This window comes from Staurois parvus, unplaced genomic scaffold (assembly GCF_062004578.1).
Source record: "Staurois parvus isolate SC_StPar_1 unplaced genomic scaffold, SC_StPar_1.0 ptg000721l, whole genome shotgun sequence".
In the NCBI taxonomy this organism is placed as follows: Eukaryota; Metazoa; Chordata; class Amphibia; order Anura; family Ranidae; genus Staurois; species Staurois parvus.
This window is the reverse complement of record NW_028318517.1, coordinates 597,300-614,661: the sequence shown is the minus strand read 5'-3', so window position 1 is coordinate 614,661 and position 17,362 is coordinate 597,300. Positions and strand designations below refer to the sequence as shown.

Here is a 17,362-nt window from a genome sequence, read left to right as displayed (position 1 = left end):
AGTAAGAGGACAGACATGACTATGGAGGAAGAGGACGGATGTGACTATGGAGGAAGAGGACGGATGTGACTATGGAGGAAGAGGACGGATGTGACTATGGAGGAAGAGGACGGATGTGACTATGGAGGAAGAGGACAGACATGACGGGGGTTATTGGGTGTAAATAGAACATAACATCGTATTACCTTCTCTGCTGCCACTTCTAGCAACGTCTCCTATTTCCTGTCTGTGCCTGACATCACTTCCTGTCTGTCTTCCATAGAGACTTCCTGTCTGGGTAGAAGTGAGATCCCCACCTTGTGGAGCTCAGAGGAACTGCAGCCCCGAGAAGCGTCTGGTAGTGTGACCCCGGCCTTGTGCTGAGTGTGTATGGACTGTAGATCCTTATAGAGGGGTCACCTCCACTCCCACCAAGGGGGACAGAAATATATGACTGCCTAGTCCAGCCTTTCTCAGCCAGGGGTCCTCCAAAGGTTTCTAGGGGCTCTTTCAGCAATGAACAATTCCTGTCTCTTAGTAACAAATGGCATCAATGATCTGTAAAATCCATTTCTTGGAATACATCACAGGACACGAAGCATCTTTATAAATCCTTCCTAACACTGTTATGCCCACCTACAGGTGATCGGACATTGGCCAACAACAGACAGGACGTCCCCTTGTAGAGCAGATCTCCGACATAGGAAAGGTTTGTAGCAAGCCATAGCCCATAACAGGAGGGGACGGATCTCTGGGATTCCTGAGGGACTCCAAGAAATGGATTTTACAGGTAAACCACAAAATGTCATTTTCTTTGTCGCACATCACAGGACACAGAACATCTTTTACATTCCTTACTAACAGGGATGTCCCACCTAGAACATGAGGGGAGGACAACAAGCCAACAGGTCCCAAAAACAACCAGAAATAGGAAAGAACCTCATGCAGCAGCCTGCAAAAACCAATGTGTCCAAAGGGAAGAGTCCTTAGTGACTCTAACATCCACCTGGTAACATCATAAAGAGTGCACCGAAGACCAGGTAGAGGCTTCACCAACATGATACACTGAAGGTAGGTAGTGTCATCCCTTATAAAGGGGGAAACTGTCCTTTCATACTGGAAACTGGAGCAACAAGCCGACAAATTCAGGGAATAAACATAGACATGGAAGCTGCGGGATCCTTCTATTCGGTCCTCAGGTGCCACAAAGAGAAATCCTGTTGCCAAATTGCGGCTGTCAACTACAGGTAACCTGATAGACAAACAAATACCCAACGTGATAAAAACCTATTCCCCCAGTTACTGAGCCTGAGGGCAAAGGGAGGTAATACGCCGTCCCGGCTGAGATGAGGGTAAAGGAAGGTAATACGCTGTCCTGGCTGAGATGAGGGTAAAGGGAGGTAATACACTGTCCTGGCTGAGATGAGGGTAAAGGAAGGTAATACGCTGTCCTTGCTGAGATGAGGGTAAAGGAAGGTAATACGCTGTCCTTGCTGAGATGAGGGTAAAGGAAGGTAATACGCTGTCCCGGCTGAGATGAGGGTAAAGGGAGGTAATACACTGTCCCGGCTGAGATGAGGGTAAAGGAAGGTAATACACTGTCCTGGCTGAGATGAGGGTAAAGGAAGGTAATACACTGTCCTTGCTGAGATGAGGGTAAAGGGAGGTAATACGCTGTCCTTGCTGAGATGAGGGTAAAGGCAGGTAATACGCTGTCCCGGCTGAGATGAGGGTAAAGGAAGGTAATACACTGTCCTTGCTGAGATGAGGGTAAAGGAAGGTAATACGCTGTCCCGGCTGAGATGAGGGTAAAGGAAGGTAATACGCTGTCATGGCTGAGATGAGGGTAAAAGGAAGCTAATACGCCGTCCCGGCTGAGATGAGGGTAAAGGGAGGTAATACGCTGTCCCGGCTGAGATGAGGGCAAAGGGAGGTAATACGCTGTCCCGGCTGAGATGAGGGTAAAGGGAGGTAATACGCTGTCCCGGCTGAGATGAGGGTAAAGGAAGGTAATACGCTGTCCCGGCTGAGATGAGGGTAAAGGAAGGTAATACGCTGTCCCGGCTGAGATGAGGGTAAAGGAAGGTAATACGCTGTCCCGGCTGAGATGAGGGTAAAGGGAGGTAATACGCTGTCCCGGCTGAGATGAGGGTAAAGGGAGGTAATACGCTGTCCCGGCTGAGATGGAAAGGTACAAACCCCTTTAGATAAAAAAAATAATAAAAAAAATCTAAGGTAAAAAAGCCATCTTTGTGAAAGAACAAAGGGAACAAAAGGAAGGTCCTGAATGGGTTTAAACAGAGAATTCTGTAAAAACAGAAAGAGATCCCATAGAAACAATGACAGGCTGACCAGAGGAACAACATGCAGGACATCTAGTACCAACGCATGCAACTAGAAAGTGTAATGCAATCAGCCCCTGAAAGAAGAGACTGCCAAGGCTGAAATCTGACTCTTGATTATACACAAGGCCAGGCACACATTAACCCCCCACCCCAAGAAGGAAACCAAGACACGGACCAAAACAAGGAGGAAACTCTTTGGTCAACAAAACGCTAAATATGATTGTAAAGACCTGCGGGAAGTCTTCCTAATTTAGAATTCCTAGCCTTCAAAAGATCAGAAACAACAAAAGGCCTAGATACTTCTGTCTCTCAAAACCTTTTTGGCTGCAATAGTCAATCCAGTATGCCCACTGACACCATAAGGCTGGAAAAATCAGGCTTTGTAACAGCAGGGCTTGACTATCTGGAGATCCAAGAACTTGTGTAGAATCAAAGAAAAAACATGAAGCATGAAGTAAGGAGGGGAAAGGTTCCAAAATTCTAAGGCCAGGTTCACACTGCAATGAACAGCTGCTGGTCTTTACTGCTCAGCCTTTGGGCTGGGTACATTTCCCTTGCCGTACCATCTGGTAGCCTGGTATATGAGGGATTCCTAGATCACAGGTGATGAGTGAAGACCATATAGTAAGAATCCAAATCCACGGCACCGCTCCAACCCTGCACCTCCTAATGGACCATCCAGGTGATAGCACTTGTACCCCGTCTCCTCTCCAACATGAAATTATGAATAGGAACAAAAAGATGAAGAGCTGCACTCTGTAATTAATAATTGTAATTAGCTCCCTCTTGATATTTCATTCTGTTGATGACGACATAACTCCATACACATGATCTCCTCCTGATAAACCAAACTCCCGAAATATGTGTCACCCCAATGGGCTCGCTCACATAGAGTAGAGTTAGAGCTACTCTATCCTTGTGAATGAGCCCATTGGGGTGACACACAGAATAAAATATGAAGAATGGGCTGATTACGGAGTGTGACTCTTCATCTTCTTGTAGACGGTATAGTCACAGATGAGAACACAGGAGACCAAGTCCATATCTCATGCTTCCTAATTTATAGAGATAATATGTGGGCTCTAACCCTGTCCAATCACCTCTGGGGGGTGTTCCCTCCTCAGCCCTGGGGATGGTTCTGTCTTCTGAAGGTGCCATGGGCTACATGGACCCACCGTTTCTGGTTTCTGGGTTGGCGATGTGATTTCCAAAACCAGTGCTTCAGTCTGATCTCAACATATTCATTCACAGCATGGCTGTCATGAGCAGACCCCATAGAACCATGTTGGGGGCCCCTATGGGATTCTGTACTCCTGACACATACCATTTTATATAAGAAGGACAATCCTTTGCAGCCAGTGGGGAGCCCAATGTGCACAAATCTCTTCTCCCCACTGGGGTCGTAGTCAGCGCATTAAAATATTTCCTTTGACGCTCAGTGAGGTGACAGATCATTCATCCGTATCTATGTCTACAGGGATGTCAGATCATTATTGCCATCTAGGTGTTCATTCCTCCAATCTTCACACTCCAGAGCCGACTATTCAGATTTTTATATTGTGACCATTTGTCTTCTACTGACCACTAAATGAAGAGAACACTGTATCTGTAATACTGAACATTGAATTCCAGGAATATCTGTCATATCATGCCACCTTTACAGGGGATGTTACATCCCAACCATTGCTGGTGTCCTCCATGTCTATGGTCACCTTACAGAGACTATCTGAGATATGTTCCAGAAGGTCCTGCCAACATTCAATACCAGACCCCTATCTGAGCATGCAGGCCAGGCCATGAAACAGGTGGGGAGGGGGTGTATTTCCTCCCTCTTGGACCATACCAGGTGACATGACTTCAACATGGAGGGGTAACTTGCCGGGGGAGTAACAAGGACAATGGTTTCTTCCTCTTACATATACTTGTATTTATTCACAAAAATGTAAATTGTAAAGAAAGAAAATTATAAAAAATGTCCTATGCTGTACATCAATGTCAGAAAAAAAAGAAAAAAATCTGATCTAATATGAGGATAAGGGGCAATTTTTTCAACCGGAGCTCCTTGTATCCATATAACAGATGTGTGACATGACAAAATCTGCAATTACATTTTACTGCAAAATCAAAGATGACAAAAAGCCACTCCTGAGCAGTTATATATTTCTGTCCCCCTTGGTGGAGGTGACCCCTCTATAAGGATCTACAGTCCATACACACCCAGCACAAGGCCGGGGTCACACTACCAGACGCTTCTCGGGGCTGCAGTTCCTCTGAGCTCCACAAGGTGGTGATCTCACTACTACCCAGACAGGAAGTCTATGGAAGACAGGAAGTGATGTCAGGTACAGACAGGAAGTAGAGAGGAGACGTAGCTGGAAGTGGCAGCAGAGGAGGTAATAAGATGTTATTTCTTATTTACACCCAGTAACCCCCGTCATGTCCATCCTCTTCCTCCATAGTCATGTCCGTCCTCTTCCTCCATAGTCATGTCCGTTCTCTTCCTCCATAGTCACTGTGACGTCTTTTATCTCCAGCAGATGATGATACACACATATATAGTGTGGGAACCCAGATTAACCCCTTCAGGGGGAGGAGTTGATGATAATATATTTGCCCCCAAAGCTGGCCTACATGGTTCAGTTTTATCGTTCAGCCAGAGGGATTAGTGAACACACTGAACGGATTCCCCCATCCACACATTGAAGGTGGATGGGGGAATCCTCCCCGCTGCACTCTTGTATCCTGACAATGGGGGGACTCCTCCGCTCTCAGAATACACGGATCAGCACTGAAGCTATTGGCTGCAGCTGCTGGGGGAGTGGCTTTTATCTGGCAGTGGCCACACATGGATGGAAATGTGAGCAATCCCTGCTGAACCAGCTGAATTTCCATGGATCTATGGTCACCTTCAGTGACTTCCTCCCCTCCCCCTCATCTCCTTCATGATGGAAGTCATGCTGAGATCATCTCCCATTGGCTGAGCAATATTCTCATTTGTCTCTCAGCTCCTTCTTGCTATTCCTCGTCCTGCCTGTTGTTTCCTTGGATTGATTTTCTGTGTAGTGACCCCGGCTTGGTCTCTTGGATGCGCTCGTCTGTTGCTTGCCCTGACCTTTCTCCTGATTCCTGGATCTCCTCCTCATCTCTCCTCCATATCCTCTTACACAGCTTTTCTCCACACCTGCAGTGACCCTGGGGGGAGGAAACTTGGCACCAGCACGCCGCCAAATCCATCCCCACCATTAGGGGCTCTGGAGACAATTGTCTGCTATTTACACTCCGTTCCTCCGCACGTCACCTGATCACATGACAGCTTACTTCCACAGATTCCGGACAGATTTCTGGATGGTAAAGGTCAAAGGTCACTCTTCAGTTTAGGAGAGGTAGGACGCACCCAGGAACAAGGATTTGGTTTGCATGGGAGCCTCATATAGAGGACCCCTCAAATCTCCCCATCCAAATGTCCCTCCATCCAGAGTCTGAGAATCCTATGACATCACACTGACCTCACAGCGCCTCCTCCCAATGTCCCTCCATCCAGAGTCAGAGAATCCTATGACATCACACTGACCTCACAGCTCCTCCTCCCAATGTCCTTCCATCCAGAGTCAGAGAATCCTATGACATCACACTGACCTCACAGCTCCTCCTCCCAATGTCCCTCCATCCAGAGTCAGAGAATCCTATGACATCACACTGACCTCACAACTCCTCCTAATGTCCCTCCATCCAGAGTCAGATAATCCTATGACATCACACTGACCTCACAGCTCCTCCTCCCAATGTTCTTCCATCCAGAGTCAGAGAATCCTATGACATCACACTGACCTCACAGCCCCTCCTCCCAATGTCCCCACCATCCAGAGTCAGAGAATCCTATGACATCACACTGACCTCACAACTCCTCCCAATGTCCCTCCATCCAGAGTCGGAGAATCCTATGACATCACACTGACCTCACAGCTCCTCCTCCCAATCTCCCTTCATCTTGTCTTTTTCCCTGATGCTCTTAGGATGTGGGGTCCCTTGGTATCCTCACATGTAAAGTGGGACTGTTGGTCCTGCGTTGTATGTAATGACATCAGAATGCTGCAACAAGCCTATACCCTGCATAGTGTGGGGGTCCTGTGGGGGGGAATTATACCTCAGCCTGAAGTGGGGCTTTAATAAAATGGAGACCTGAATGGAGAGGTGAGGAGGATTCTGGGAATATCATTTGATGTGACTATTTGTGTTCAGATGTAGAGTTTTCCTCCTGTGAAGTCTGGAGATCATATGACATCACATTGCCTCCACCTCCCTCCCTGATAGAAGAGAGAAAGAAGAAGAAGATTCTAGAAGTCACCAGAGAGATCACTGAGCTGCTGACAGGAGAGGTGAGCGGTGCCGGGAATTCTGGGACATTCTCCAGTAACAGACAAGGGATGTGTCTGGATGGTGACTGTATCATTGTGTGTGTCAGGTTCCTATAAGGTGTCAGGGTGTCACTGTCTATTTCTCCATGGAGGAGTGGGAGTATTTAGAAGGACACAAGGATCTCTACAAGGACGTCATGATGGACAATCAGCCGCCCCTCACATCACCGGGTAAGAGGAGACTTTATTGTAAAGGAGAGAGCAGTACGGAGGATCCACCTAGATCCCCCATCATCTGATAAACACATAGAAACAATGGATTCAGTCAGTGTGTGTGTTTCCTACAGATGGATCCAGTCATGGGAACCCACCAGAGAGATGTCCCCGTCCTCTGTATTCCCGGGATTCCACACAGGAAGGTCACACCATCTCTCCCCATCATCAGGTAGATGATGACAATTATTGGTAGTTGTGATTTATACACAGCATGTTTGTTACAATGAATGTTTTATTATATCTTTCAGAGTGGAATCCTCGGGGATGAGAATATTGATGTTAAAGAAGAGTATAAAGAGGAGGATGAGGAGTATGGAGTGATGGAGGAGTTTTCAGAAGGACACAAGGATATGATGGAGCCACCTAATACCAGGAACCCACCAGAGAGATGTCCCCGTCCTCTGTATTCCCGGGATTCCACACAGGAAGGTCACCATTACAAGGTTGGTGGGATGGAGCATCTAGAACATGGACTCATAGAAGTGATTATTTGTTATGTGATGTCACAATATTGGAGTTTATGTTTTACAGATGAGCTCTTCTATTATTATTTTGTTTTAGGTTGAAGATCTGATAGATATAGAATTTGAGGTGAAAGCAGAAGAAGAAGAGGCGTATGTGAGGGATGATCAGCAGTCTATGGAGGAGGATGGAATAACGGGGACATTTATAGAGGAGGACACTCCTACAGAGATCAGCACAGGTGGGTCATGAACACTAAATCCATTCCTCCACCCATACTGCTCACTGATTGGTCCAGAGTAGGGCGGGGACTGGGTGATATCAGCCTGTAATCCCCTGGTCACTTTCCTGAGCTGTGTTCCCCGTCCTGTATTCCTGGATTTCTCTCGGATAATCTTCCTTCTCTGTGCTGCAGACACAATTTATGTATTGGAGACAGACAGAAGGGGGTATTGGTGCAGGAGAGGTAGTAGTGGGTTTATGGAGATAGAGGTAGTTCAGTTATAGGAGAACATGTGGACTACTCCGCAAGACTAGGGGGGAGGAGAGGGGGGGAGAAAAACTTGAGTAAATGAGTATATGGTGGTTCAGTAAGCGTTATGCAGCTTTAATAGTTCTGAAGGTGGAGGGTCTTGTAACTCAGGTAGTTCTGGGCAGGAGGGGGGTTAAAAAATATATACAGTATATAGCTGCAATGTAAACACCGTCGTGGGGCTGCACTCTCTAGAGAAAACCGGATCTCTGTGTGAAGAGAATGGAGGAGAGAGAAGTGCGCCAGACTAAGTGTAGTAAGGAGTTAACAGTTTATTGCACTCAAGATTTAAAAACTCAGAAGATGGGGGTGATTATCAGGCCTCAAGTAATGATAAAAGGACATCATCTGGGCTGGACATCTGGAGCAGATGGTACCAGGGGCCAAGGCTCACGTAGTGGCTGGTGCTCCTTTGTGGGTCCCAGTGGAGGAGAAAGGAGGGCAGGTGTGTGTCCAGGGAGTAGCAATGCAGGATAAGAACCAGGCTCTGAATAGGTGTCCCTGGCCTCTCACACCAGCATGTGTACGGTCACGTAAATCTTGTGTGCAATAAACTGCTAACTCCTTACTACACTTAGTCTGGCGCACTTCTCTCTCCTCTACAATTTATGTATCTAGACTGGATTTATGGAGATTCTGGGGTTCAGCTGGCAGTTGCTTGACCTGGGTTATGTGCTTTGGATCTTCTACCCCATGCCTGGGTCTAATAAGATCTCTGACAGAACAATTCTCCCAGGGTTCCTTGCTCTGTGGTCTGCTGGCTGTGCCGGGTGGAGGGATATGTCTGTATAGTCTCAGACCCAAGTCACTGAGTGCAGTCTCAGGAGATGGGAGGCAGCGGTGTGGGATCTCTGCAACTTGTCTACAGTAAACATTTAATCTTCCACTGATTACTGAATACAATATTATGAGTCCTGACCCTTACACTGTATAATTTATATTGTACATTACATACTCCTGACCCCTGCACTATATACTCTATGTTGTACATTACATACTCCTGACCCCTGCACTATATATTCTGTTGTACATTACATACTCCTGACCCCTGCACAATATACTCTATGTTGTACATTACATACTCCTGACCCCTGCACTGTATACTCTATGTTGTACATTACATACTCCTGACCCCTGCACTATATACTCTATGTTGTACATTACATCCTCCTGACCCCTGCACTATATACTCTATGTTGTACATTACATACTCCTGACCCCTGCACTATATACTCTATGTTGTACATTACATACTCCTGACCCCTGCACTATATACTCTATGTTGTACATTACATACTCCTGACCCCTGCACTATATACTCTATGTTGTACATTACATACTCCTGACCCCTGCTCTATATACTCTATGTTGTACATTACATACTCCTGACCCCTGCACTATATTCTCTATGTTGTACATTCCATAGTCCTGACTTCTTCTCTCCCCCCTCCCCCCACTGCTATATATACACATAATATGGATTCTCCTCTGTTCCCCCCATTTCCTCCCAGCTGGACATTTTATATCGGATGATGTGATTGGAGCACAGACTTTTACATGGTGATAATAATGTGATAACATCCTCCATCTTTGGGCCCTTAAACAGAAAGTGATAATGAGGGAGGAGTCAATACCCCAATGATGGTGGTCTTCAGGATCAGTCCAGTCTTCATCGTGGTTGTTCTCCCCCATCCTCACTCTCTGACCTCTGGTGGGGCTCAGCCCCGCTGTTCTTCATGACTAAATCATGGACTAAATAAGGAAGTGCAGTACTTCTTGTGTTGGGAAGATGGCGATGAGTAATAGAGGGGGTGGGGACCCTCGTCCTATAATCCCCTCATCACTGTCCCTCCTATAAAAGACAGTTCTGGTTGTTTCCTCACTCTCTGACTAAGGTCCATGAATAAAGAAATGACCTGGTAGGAGATCAGAGGAGCCATTTCCTAGTTCCCTTGAGGGTGGAATTGTAAGCTCCTCGGAGACCAAGCTGCCTGGTGTGGGTGGAGTCCTGATTTGGGGGAACCAATCAGCTCCTGTCTAGTAATCCTCTTTGTCTTTGTATTTTAGTCCATGGCCGGGAGATGAGGAAAACCTCCGAGGATTGTCTCACTTTGTCTCCAGACTGGAAAGTAGAAGATGAGGACATCACACAGTATAGTCCAGGAGAAAACCCGGCTCCCTCCAATGTCCATCCGGCACCACCCAGTGTAGATGGACCATCGGATTCCTCGTATCCTGAGGAACCTCAGACTGTGCGGGACCGGGCCGGCCTTCCATCAGGGAAGAGCTTCTCCTGTACTGAGTGTGGAAAGAAGTTCTGTTCTAAATTCTATCTTAATGAGCATAAAACTTCTCACACAGGGGAGAAGCCGTATTCTTGTCCTGAGTGCGGGAAATGTTTTTCACTTAAGTCCAGTCTTCACAGACACCAGAGATCTCACACTGGAGAGAAGCCATATTTCTGTTCTGACTGCGGGAAATGCTTTTCAGAGAAGTCCCATCTGTACACACATCAGAGATCTCACACGGGGGAGAAGCCGTATTCCTGTCCTGAGTGCGAGAAATGCTTTTTAGTGAAGTCCAAACTTCATAGTCATCAGAGATCTCACACGGGGGAGAAGCCGTATTCTTGTCCTGAGTGCGGGAAATGTTTTTCAGACAAGTCCAGTCTTTACAGACATCAGAGATTTCACACAGGGGAGAAGCCATATTTCTGTTCTGAGTGCGGGAAATGCTTTTCAGAGAAGTCCAAACTTTATAGTCATCAGAGATCTCACACAGGGGAGAAGCCGTATTCTTGTCCTGAGTGTGGGAAATGTTTTTCAGTGAAGTCCAGTCTTTACAGACATCAGATATCTCACACGGGGAGAAGTCGTATTCCTGTCCTGAGTGCGGGAAATGTTTTTCACAGAAGTCCAGTCTTTACACACATCAGAGATCTCACACAGGGGAGAAGCCGTATTCCTGTCCTGAGTGTGGGAAATGTTTTTCACAGAAATCCAGTGTTTACAAACATCAGAGATCTCACACAGGGGAGAAGCCATTTTTCCAGTCCTGAGTGAGGGACATGTTCCTCACTGAAGTCCTGTCTTCCTTTACATCAGGGGTCCCACATAATCCTCAAGGTGTATCAGTGCCTTGAGTGCGGGAAATGTCCATCTGTGAGAGTCCATCCATGGGGGACAAGCTTGTCTTTGTAGCAGACACTGACTCATGTAAAGAAGACAAGTGGGGCAGTAAAAAGCCCCTCTAAGTGTAGCCCCCCTAATACATTTCTTGGTATACAAGGCAGGCCCCTCCCATAAAGTCAGAGTAAGCATGCTCATCAATAACACATCACAGGGAAGAAGAACTCCAGAGAGATCGGTGTGTGCCGCTGTCTATGGGGGAGGAAGGCGGCCAGCAGACATCCCACACACAGCTGGAAAACACTGTGGACTGCAGTGCTGGCGTAATGACATCACCTGGGAGGAAAGCACCATGTTTCTGAGCATGTGCAATGTCTGTAATAGTCGTGTGCTCCTTTGTCAAGGAGATTGGAGATCTTCTTCCCTGTGATGTGTTACTGATGAGCCTGCTTACTGTGACATTATGGGAGGGGCCTGCCTTGTATACCAAGAAATGTATTAGGGGGGCTACACTTAGAGGGGCTTTTTCCTGCAGATCTAAGGCTTCACACAGGAGAACAACCACACTCCTGATGTGAGTGTGAAAAATGTTTTTCATATAAGTCCAATCTTTACACACATCAGACATCTCACACCGGGAAGAAGCCATATTCCTGTTCTGAGTGTGGGAAATGTTTTTCACAGAAGTACAATCTTTCCACACATCAGAAATCTCACTCTGTGAAGAAGCCGTATTCCTGTTCTGAGTGTGGGAAATGTTTTTCAGATAAGTCTAGACTTTACAGACATCAGAGATCTCACACGGCAGAAGCCACTTTCCTGTCCTGAGTGAGGGAAATGTTCCTCACTGAAGTCCTATCTTCCTGTACATCAGGGGTCCCACACAACCCTGGAGGTGTATTAGTGCCTTGAGTGTGGGAAATGTCTTCTAGATGAATGTTGCTGGACATCCCAGCTCTCATGTGGGGAAGAAGCACACCCTGATATACAGCTCAGATATACTCCATGGCTGATCTTCATCATGGAAGAAACAGTTCATAAGGAGATCAGAGGTCCCCAAAGACATGGATGAAGTGTGGGACCGGGCTGGCCATTGATATCAGGAGAAGAAGTTTTCAATGTATTTTCCATCAATGGAAGACATTCCAGCAGCTCAGCTGTGATCCTAATAACATTGGTTCCCCATTCACACAGGAGGAATGGACATGAACTCTCACTGAGGGAATTGCTATACAAACATTCTATGAATAGACCCCCAAATGTCAGGAGACGTTTCTATAAAGACGGGAAGTATGGAGCAGAGAAATGAAGAGACCTCCCAGCAATGTTATTACCAGGCTGCAGCTAGGGGGAGCTCTAATGTCACCCCAGCAGAGTGATCCCATCTAGCCCACATTAACCCTCTCACTGCCAGAGCTGTTTCTGCATGATTTTGCACACATGGGAAAATGCAGATTTTGGTCCTGAAGATGAGATAAACCCCCAAACATCTATTCTGTGACATCAGAGGCCCTGGAGAATAAAATGGTGGTGATTGTTAAGGTGTTCCCCGTACACAGATTCCCCTTCATATCCGCCTTTATTTCCTCCTTTCCCCCATTTTCTATGTTGGGATCTTTTCCTCAATACTTTGTTATAATAATGGAACATGTTGTGTATTGTATTGTACACCAATAATAATGACTCCGCCCCCACATTCCAGACAAGGGATCTCCCTGACCAATCGGATTCCTTTCTTTACTATTTCCTGATCTTTATGCTTCAATCTTGTTAAATGTAAAATTATAATAAAACATTTATTGGACAAAAACTATTGTGTGTGTCGGTGCAATGAGGGCAAACTTCAATATAGAACATTGCTCCTCGGTGACACCTCACACCCTTCAATAACGGCGCAGAGTGCGGGGGTCAGCAGTATATCATATACAGCCCACCATACAGAGTGCAGAGGGGGGCTGTAGTGTGCCCCCCCTCCTGATCCATACCAGGTCACATGTCCACAACATGGGGGTCACCTTACCAGGGGGGATTCCCTCAGGCAAAGCATCTTGTCACCTTGGCTGGTGGCTGTGGGGATCTGTGGGTGGGGGTCATATTGGATTCTGGAACCCCCCTTTAATAACGGGGCCCCCATATACCATTCCCTCATGTGAATGACTATGGGGTATATAGTACCCGACAATAGCACCAGCCCAATGACAGCTCCCTAAACTGTCATCATCTACATAAGTGAAGGGACAGGGATGGTGGGACCTTATTACCCAAATGTGACCAGTGACCATATTTGGTCAGTGATGTCACTGCTATCCCCGCCCCCTTCCTTACATGGCAGGGATTCCCAATGACATCACTGATTCCTGGGGGTGTGGCCGCTGTACCCATCCATGTCTTCCTCAGGCACCAGTGACAGCGGGAAGCTGTTATATATAGAAGTGGTAGAAATGTCTCTTCTATATGTGATGATCGGCTCCTGCAAAACACGGGACCGGAACAGGCAAAGTTTGGTTTGTACTGTCGTCTCATCCCTACTCTCCGACAACTAAACCCAGAGATCATCCCAAGTGGTCATTGTATTTGTCCCTTACATTGGTGACCAATGGGAGAAGGACCCCCTTATATCAGTGGTCAGTGTAGTGGTCCCTGACATTGATGACCAATGGGAGAAGGACCCTATTATATCAGTGGTCAGTGTAGTGGTCCCTTACATTTTGTGACCAATTGGAGAAACATTCCCTTTTATCAGTGGTCAGTGTAGCAGTCCATTACAAGACTAGAAGGTCGAAAAAATAAATGTGAATGAATCACCAGGACCAGATGGTTTGCATCTGAGAGTCCTCAAAGAATGTAGCAGGTCATTGATAGACTGTCATTCCTCATCTTTAGGAAAGCTTACTGACCGGAATGGTGGCAGCAGATTGGTGAAAATCTAACGTGGTTCCAGTATTCCAGAAAGGGCCGAGATACATATCTGGAAGCTCCAAGCCAGTCAGCCTAACATCAATAGTTTGTAAACTATTGGAGGGATGATAAGGGACCATACCCAAGAATTTGCTGATGAACATAGTATCATTAGTAGTAACCAGCATGGATTTATGGGAAAAGATCGTTCTTGTCAGACCAACCTATTAACAATCTATGAGGAGGTGAGCTGTAATCTGGATAAAGGAACCCCCGTGGATGTAGAAGGAACGAGGATTGTGTCACTTCCTGAGTCACTCAGATGTAAACAAGCCATTTCCAGCTTGTGAAAGGATCAGAATGAACTGATCTTGGTTTGATCGGATGTTTTTAAGGTCAGATTGGGATCTGGGGTCCAATAGACTGCAGATGTCGCAGTAAAGAGAACCTGTCTGATAGCAATAAAAGTAATAAAAAAATTGGGACAGAGTAACAATAGAAAAAAAAGAAATAATTAAAAAATGAAAGCACCCCCCCCCCCCGTGTTTGCACACAAAGGCTAACACATACAGAAGTCCACCACACATTGTAAACGGTGTTCTCACCACACGTGTCTCCACACAGGTATGGCTGGAAATGTCAGAGTGAGAGCGATAATTCCGGCATCAGGCCTCCTGTGTACCTCTACACTGGTATCCTGAGTGACACCTATGGGGGGTATTTAGGCCCCGTAGTTTGGCGCCATTCCACTGGCATTTGTAATTTTAAAGTGTGACATGTTAGGTATCTATTTACTTGGCATAACATCATCTTTTACCCCAAAACAGTATTATATTGTGTTTGCTGCACTAACATGAGGTAAAGTTTCTTTTCTAAAAAATGTACATTAAAAAAAAGCTGCACAAATATAATGCGACAACACAACAACCATGTTACTCTCCAGAGTCTCTGCTTATATATAATATTTGGGGGCTCTCAGTCATTTCCCAGCAAATAATGACTTTTACATGTCAGAATGTCAGAATTGGCCGGGTAGGGAAGTATTATAAATAAATACAATAAATAATCGTCTCCTGACATTTAGGAGTCTAATAATAAATGGAACAACAACTCCCCCAGGTAGAAGTGCCGGTACAGTCCATTCCTTCTGTGTGAATGGGATGGGGGGACCAATGGTAGGAGGATCTTTGCTGAACTGCTTGAAGGGTTTCCATCCATTTCACATGGAAAATACCACATTTGTCTATTGGATGGTGAGAATTTCTAGGATACTTAGCGCCATCTAAAGGCCAAATGCAGAATTTCCCATTTTAAATCAATGGCTGGTTTCATAGTGTTGGTTTAACCCCCTGATGTCGAGCGCAGGCAAAGTAGTGACCTCTCAGACCAGACCTGGGATTTTTTCCGTGTGTCCACTAATTTGTGTACCTGTCTTTGTGCTGGGAGCATACCGCACGTCGCATTCCCAACACAGAGACCGGGGTGTCAGTGAGAGCCCCGGGTCCTGGAACTCTCAATTCTGGGTCACTTGATCGCTGTGATAGCCCCTGATTGGCTATCACAGTGATCAGTCACTATGAAGCCCACCCCCTTATTTTCTCTCTCTGAATGGAAGAGAGATACATTGTATCATTATATATGTTACACATTGTGTAAAATACCGTATTGTCTTTATATTTTATTAACTTGTATTGGTGAGAAAAGTTCAAAATAGAAAGTCCTTCCAACTCTTACATAAACTCAAAAATTTATTTAATAATAATTGCATAAAATTAGAAAAAAAAATTGGAATACAGAATGTTTAAATAATGTCCAAAAATATAGTTCTGTTCTTGAGATAAATATTATATGTAATTGTGTATGTGTGTGGTGTCAATAAGTAGGCTCTCTTAGCCTTGCTTCCAAAAAAAGTGTGTGTCCAAAGTCTTTGTTCTGCTCTAAAAAAGGAGCAATTCAGCCCCCACTATCTCCTAAAAGTGGGCTGGTATTCTCTTGTAGTCCCACAATGATAAATGACAACAGATGAATTAGTCTTCTTCCCTCCCCTCAGAGTCTGAGTGAAAAACCCAAGATATATATATATATATATATATCCACATAGATATATATATTCACAGACTATAAGAAAGGTCCAGCCCCTTGATGATGTCGTGTTGACGAAACGCGTTGGGCGTGGCCTACTCGATGTTGATGTCAGAACGTTCTTTTCCCAGTGTTTGTCGGAGGTGATCCGCGGTGAGCGGGGATCGTTCATCACCTCATTGCTGTTTAAGCTGGTGTCTGTCTGGACACCTTTTTTGTGAGTTGTTTGAGCTTTTATTAAATTTACATGTGTTTTAAACGTACTGCACCATCATGCTTTTTCCTTTGTCCCTGAGTGTGATTCATGCATATATGGAGGTATGGAATTAAATGGAGAGACTCATCATGAGATCCTTGGCTGCAGAGTATTGCTCTTGGTAGTGATACGTTATCCCTCCTACTGTTCACCATTATTGATTACCTGGACGTGATTAAGAATTACCACATCTAATATCTGGACATCGTTCATTCACCGCTCCCAGAGCTATTGCTGCTCTATAATTTGATCAGCATATAGCTCTGGTGAGTTCATTTAATTCATTTGGTGGTGGATTATTCACAGTGTTATGAAGTCAAAGAGAATATTTAGATTTTGTTTTGGACACTAGTTTATTTTGGACACTTAATATATGGTGATTATATATATATATATATATAGCGCATACCCTTATGAGATTTTAATGATTTACTTCATTCAAAAACTGATGCAAAGCCTTGCGATTTGTTGGAATTGGATAAGCAGAAATAGTTGTAACTTTTTCTTGTAATAACTGTCTCTGTCCATGACTAATTTGCATATGAAGGAATTCCACCTGTCTTTTCATCAACTGAACTTTCTCTGTATTCAATTGCAATCCTGATGTTTGTAACAAAGTAAATATCTCAGACAAAAGAGTGATATGTTCAGTTATATTTTGTGTAGACAAGAGAAGCGTGCCTACATGCTGGACAATACATTCTGGCTTAGAGAATTTAGCTAATATTTTTCCCAAATACTCATGAACAATTCCATCACTTACATCTAAGCCTGGGACTAGCCTTGTGAATGTATATGTTTCTTTGTTGAAGCTAAAGGCAAGTTTATATTGACAGCTCTTAGCTACTGGTACTGAAAAATGGCTATTGGTGATTTCAAGTACTGAGAATATTTTGGCCTTGGCATCCAGATGTGACATTGTGTTAAAATCAGGAATAATAGATTTGTTATTTGTGATGCATTTGTTCAATGTCCTGAAATCAACTGATAAAGAATATGAGTTATCAGCTTTCTTGATAGGCCAAATACAATTATTCACCACTGATTGT

General features: G+C 45.1%; 1 protein-coding gene across 1 annotated transcript in view; it reads right to left on the bottom strand.

Annotated features, from left to right (window-relative positions):
- The window catches only part of LOC149445402 (uncharacterized), a 135,371-nt gene that overhangs the window by 11,451 nt on the left and 106,558 nt on the right, over positions 1 to 17,362 (bottom strand). The window contains exon 8 of the mRNA XM_089653815.1: positions 1,033 to 1,231. Within this exon, the coding sequence (XP_089509941.1) occupies positions 1,033 to 1,231 (199 nt within the window). The remainder of the gene's footprint in view (positions 1 to 1,032; positions 1,232 to 17,362) is intronic.